The 4,450-nt window shown below is 41.7% G+C and overlaps 1 protein-coding gene across 1 annotated transcript; it reads left to right on the plus strand.

The window, feature by feature from the left end:
* Positions 1-2,687: 2,687 nt before the first annotated feature.
* On the plus strand, positions 2,688-4,260 carry LOC135196490 (uncharacterized). The gene is made up of 2 exons (XM_064223344.1): positions 2,688-3,399; positions 4,109-4,260. The coding sequence occupies exons 1-2, from the start codon at positions 2,688-2,690 to the stop codon at positions 4,258-4,260; spliced, it is 864 nt and encodes a 287-aa protein (XP_064079414.1).
* The last annotated feature ends 190 nt before the right edge of the window (positions 4,261-4,450 follow it).

The following is a 4,450-nucleotide window of genomic DNA, read 5'->3' on the forward strand; positions in this document are numbered from 1 at the left end:
TTTGTTGCTGATGAATAACAGTTGATAGCTAAATAGAGAAGTGAATATGATGGAAATATAGGCTCGTTTAACAAGTGTCGTTAGGGGTCATGTGCACAAATTACGATGCCGTTCCCCTTCAGGAATGTAGGCAGTGGACCACGAGGGGATTAAGACGGACGGTCTCCTACGGTGGGAAAGCAAACGATTTGGCTAAGTAAAAGAGTATTATTTTTGTTAAGAGAATATCGCTCATGACATTTTTGGTTCCTCGAAGTGCACGGTAATGCCTAGGTATATTTCTTAAAGATTCTATGTGCAATTATTGTTATTTAACCATTGTGATCACTGAGAAATTGTTTATTCTAATGTGAGTTAAGGGATTTACCTGTCCTAGTGTTAAGGAGTTATCATTTAACTAAAATGGCAAACTTGTCACCACTGTGAATTATTTTATGTTTGTTCATTGTTTCAGTGACCGATTGTAATAAAGGAAACTATAAGACAGTAGCGTATCACTCAAACCCACGTGGGCCGCCCACAGTCACAAATCGGCTACCACCCCTCTGGCGAAGCTGTGCGGGGAAGACGAGGAAATGAGGCTGGTTTCAAAGGACGTCCGCTACCACGCTGCGCCCAAAGAAGACCAGGAGTGCGAGGAAAGCTAAGTCTACACAAATAAGAAGCCATTGTTGGATCCATTTCTTTAAGGCATTGTTAGGCGATTATTTAGTGGTAGTGCCGTTACCAATGCAATTATTTGTCAGGGGGGGCCATGGTGGTTCCGCAACGAATGCTAAGAGTTCGTGTTTAACGTTGTTGTGTACCAGCCGAAAATGTTGGGCGCGATTGTTAAAGGTGTCCACATGAGTCAAGTTTTATCAGGCATATGGTGGTTTTCTGCAACGAAGGGATTAAAATGTTCATGAGCGAATCTTAACGAATTTGGCCACGTACGTCATTAATATTTAACAGTTATGGAGGAGGGGAGACCTTAAGTTTTAGATTCTGATGGCTGCTCAAATTTATTCTGCTGGCGTCTTAAGAGGGACTGGTTAAGTAGAGCAACTAATGTTGTTTTGGATAATATTCAAGTTGGGTAAATAATTTGTTTGGAGAATTATTCAGGTTGGGCAATTAATTTTGGTTGGAGAATTATTCAGCAGATAATCTTGCACATTGGTAAACCATGCGTAAAACATTTGGGTCATTTAATGTGGGAATTGTTGATTGCTGGGCAGTGGTTCTTACAATCTTACCTTTTGTAAAAAAAAAAAAAAAAAAATATATATATATATGTAGGATATTATATATATTATATATACTATCTATATATATATATATATATATATATATATTATATATATATATATATATATATAATATATATATATATATATATATATATATATATATATATATTATACTATATATATATATATAATATATATATATATATATATATATATATATATATATATATAGTATTTTATATATATATATATATATTATATATATATATAATATATATATATATATATAATATATATATATATATATATATATATATATATATATATATATAGCTAGCTATAGGTTGTGATGGTGCCCGGATTTGTGCCATTTCTTCAGGGAGGGCGTAATTTTGTGGGCATGCAAACTACATCTGGGTGAGTTTCCAGGGCAAGGGCTGTATTGGCAAATTTGAGGGGCTCAAGATCGTGTTCGTGGGTTGGTTAACGAAATTTGGTAGGATCGTGGTGTCCCAGCTAGGGACCCTGATGAAACCACGGTACATGTTAATAGCAATTAGAGGGGCAGGCAAAGTGCCGCTCGAGTCGAGAGCAGCGTGCAACATGTTTTAAGCCTCATGGTGTATTAATTCAGGTTCGTAGGATGATTTCCCACAGTCTGTTTTGCCACTTGCAGTAAGGCTTAAGTAAATAAGGCTGGGACACGAGACATTGTTGCATTCAGGGTTGCTCCCTAGACTTGAAGGATCTTTGTGACGTTGCAAACTGAGTAAGGAATGTACTGTAGTTGTCTTCACGGAGTGGTGCGGGTTTTAGCAACTCCTTGGTTAGGTCAGCTACAGTTCGACTAGGGAATTTCGTTAGTTCATAGGGAGTGTCCAGAGCTGAATCCAGGAAAATGGAGACCCTTAAAGTTGTGCAATTGAGGGAGGGTTTGAGAGCTAGAAGCCTACCCAATGGGGGGGAACAAATCTGCAATTGTATCAGCATCTGAGCGAGTCACTAGAGAAGGAGGGCAGGAGTGTTTCAGGAATTTTTTGAAGGAACTCGAGGTCAGGCAGAACAGTGGGTATCAATCAGGACCAAGAGGCAGGAGAGGACATTGGGCCAATCCCAGAGGAGGAGGAACATTTAAATGTGGGGGATAGCGCATCAGTTATGGGTAGGCAATCTGTTGCTCAGGGGGCTCTAAACAGTCAAGAGTGAGTTCTACTGGGAGTAGGCGTGTTGTTGGCAGCTGCTTCTAGAGCCAGGTTGGAAGCAAAATTACAGAAGTTGGAAGAGCTGCAAGCCATAGAGCGAGGAGGAAGAAGCCTTAAGACAGAGGAGGGAGAAGCTTAGGTTGGAGGCAGAGATAGCTGAGGTGGTGGCAGAGGAGAAGGTTTTACAACAATTTGACGAAAATAATAGAGAAATAGCTCCCGTCACTAGGATAAGGGAACACTAGACCCTGACATGGACAGGAGTGAACAACCCATGGGCTTAGGTGCAGTAGCGCCTGAAGTTAGCTCAGGTGGGAATAACCAAGGGGACTTAAGTAATAAGGAAATCTTGCAGACATTAATCTCTTGCAGCCTCAAAGGCTTGATGCCCAAGCAGGATATGGCTAAGTTTGATGGAGATTATACAAAGTACTTTAGGTTCATCCGCTCATTCGACGACATATTTAGCAGCCAGCTGACAAATGATAAGGAAAGGCTGAGGTATCTGGATTTATACACAACAGGTAGGCCAAATGAGATAGTGGCAGCTTGCCTCCACTTAGATGCTTCAGAGGGCTATAGGCAGGCAAGAAAATTGCTGGAGGAGCGATACGGCAACCTTGAGCAAATAGCCACCGCATACGTGGATAAGGTAATCAAATGGAAGGACATGGGGGAGAATAATGCAGAGGACTTTGATGAGTATGCGGTGATGCTAAAAACCTGCAGGAATGCAATTTCGTGCGTCCCTTATGGTGTCACCAAATTGCAGAACCCAAAAACAATGAGGTTGATCCTGAGCAAATTCCCATCTAGTGTGCGGGACCGATGGTGTAGAGTTGCCGACAAGATAATTAGTGAGAAGAAGCAGACCATACAGTTTGATGATTTTTTAGTTAGTTTCATTGAAGGGGAAGCTAGGGTCTTAAAAAATCCCTTGTTTGGACGCCACCTGTTCGAGAGTGGTAAAAAGGGGCCAGGCCCCATGTGGGTTAGAGAGAGGGTTCAGCACCAAGCAAATCACAGGGTTTTAACGAGTGCAAGGAAAATTTCATTTCATGTAAACAAAATTGGGGAGGCTCCACTTTCATGTTGGCACTGTAAAGGACCACATATAATAGATGAATGCGACCAAATAGCTAAAATGGGACATGAGGACAAACTAAACACCATTAAGGAATTGAGGCTTTGTTTTAGTTTTGTTTGTTTTAGAAAGGTCATATGTCCCAGTATTGCAGGTACAGGAAAAGGTGCAATGTGTGTAACAAAAAACCATCCAAACTCTGTTGCACCGACACCAGGAAGCAGAAGTGGTGGCAACAAAGAGCGCAAATAGGGCCTTAGTGGTTCAGGGGGAAGGTACGCATGACAAAATTGCTATGTTCAGAGCAGTTAAGGGGGGTAGTGCTGGCACAGGGATGTCAGTTGTGCCCATATAAGGGTTAGGTCAAGGGAAGGAAGGGAGGGGTTGACGAAGGCCTTTTTGGACAATGGAGTTCTACATGCTTTTGTTCAGAGGCATTAATGAAGACATTAGGTTGCACTGAGATGCAAGACGTAAATGTGAATGTTGAAAACCATCAATGGAACAGGGGAAATTGCATGTAGCCTAGTCTCAGGAGGATTGTCAGTATTAGAACTATGAGGGTAAGAATTGCATTAAACTCCCCCCAGTGTTGAGCACCTCCCGCATACCTATCGATGAGTGTGATGTGATCAGGGCCGGAGATCTGGAACGCTGGCCACATCTGCGAGAAATAGATATCCCAGATGTGGATGCCGAAGTGGGTTTTGTTAATTGGGAACAATGTTCCTCACTTACTTGAGCCGAGGGAAGTCATTAACTCAACTCACTCCATGAGCCACATGCCATACTAACATTATTGGGCTGGGCAGTCTGTGGGGCAAAGGACAAGAGGTTTCAAGAGCACATCAATAGGATCCAAGTAACTAGCAGGCGTTTGGAGTTGGACCGCATGCTGGTGGAAGATTATAATAGAGACTTCCAGGTCATGG

The sequence above is a fragment of the Macrobrachium nipponense genome, chromosome 17 (assembly GCF_015104395.2).
Source record: "Macrobrachium nipponense isolate FS-2020 chromosome 17, ASM1510439v2, whole genome shotgun sequence".
Lineage (NCBI taxonomy): Eukaryota > Metazoa > Arthropoda > Malacostraca > Decapoda > Palaemonidae > Macrobrachium > Macrobrachium nipponense.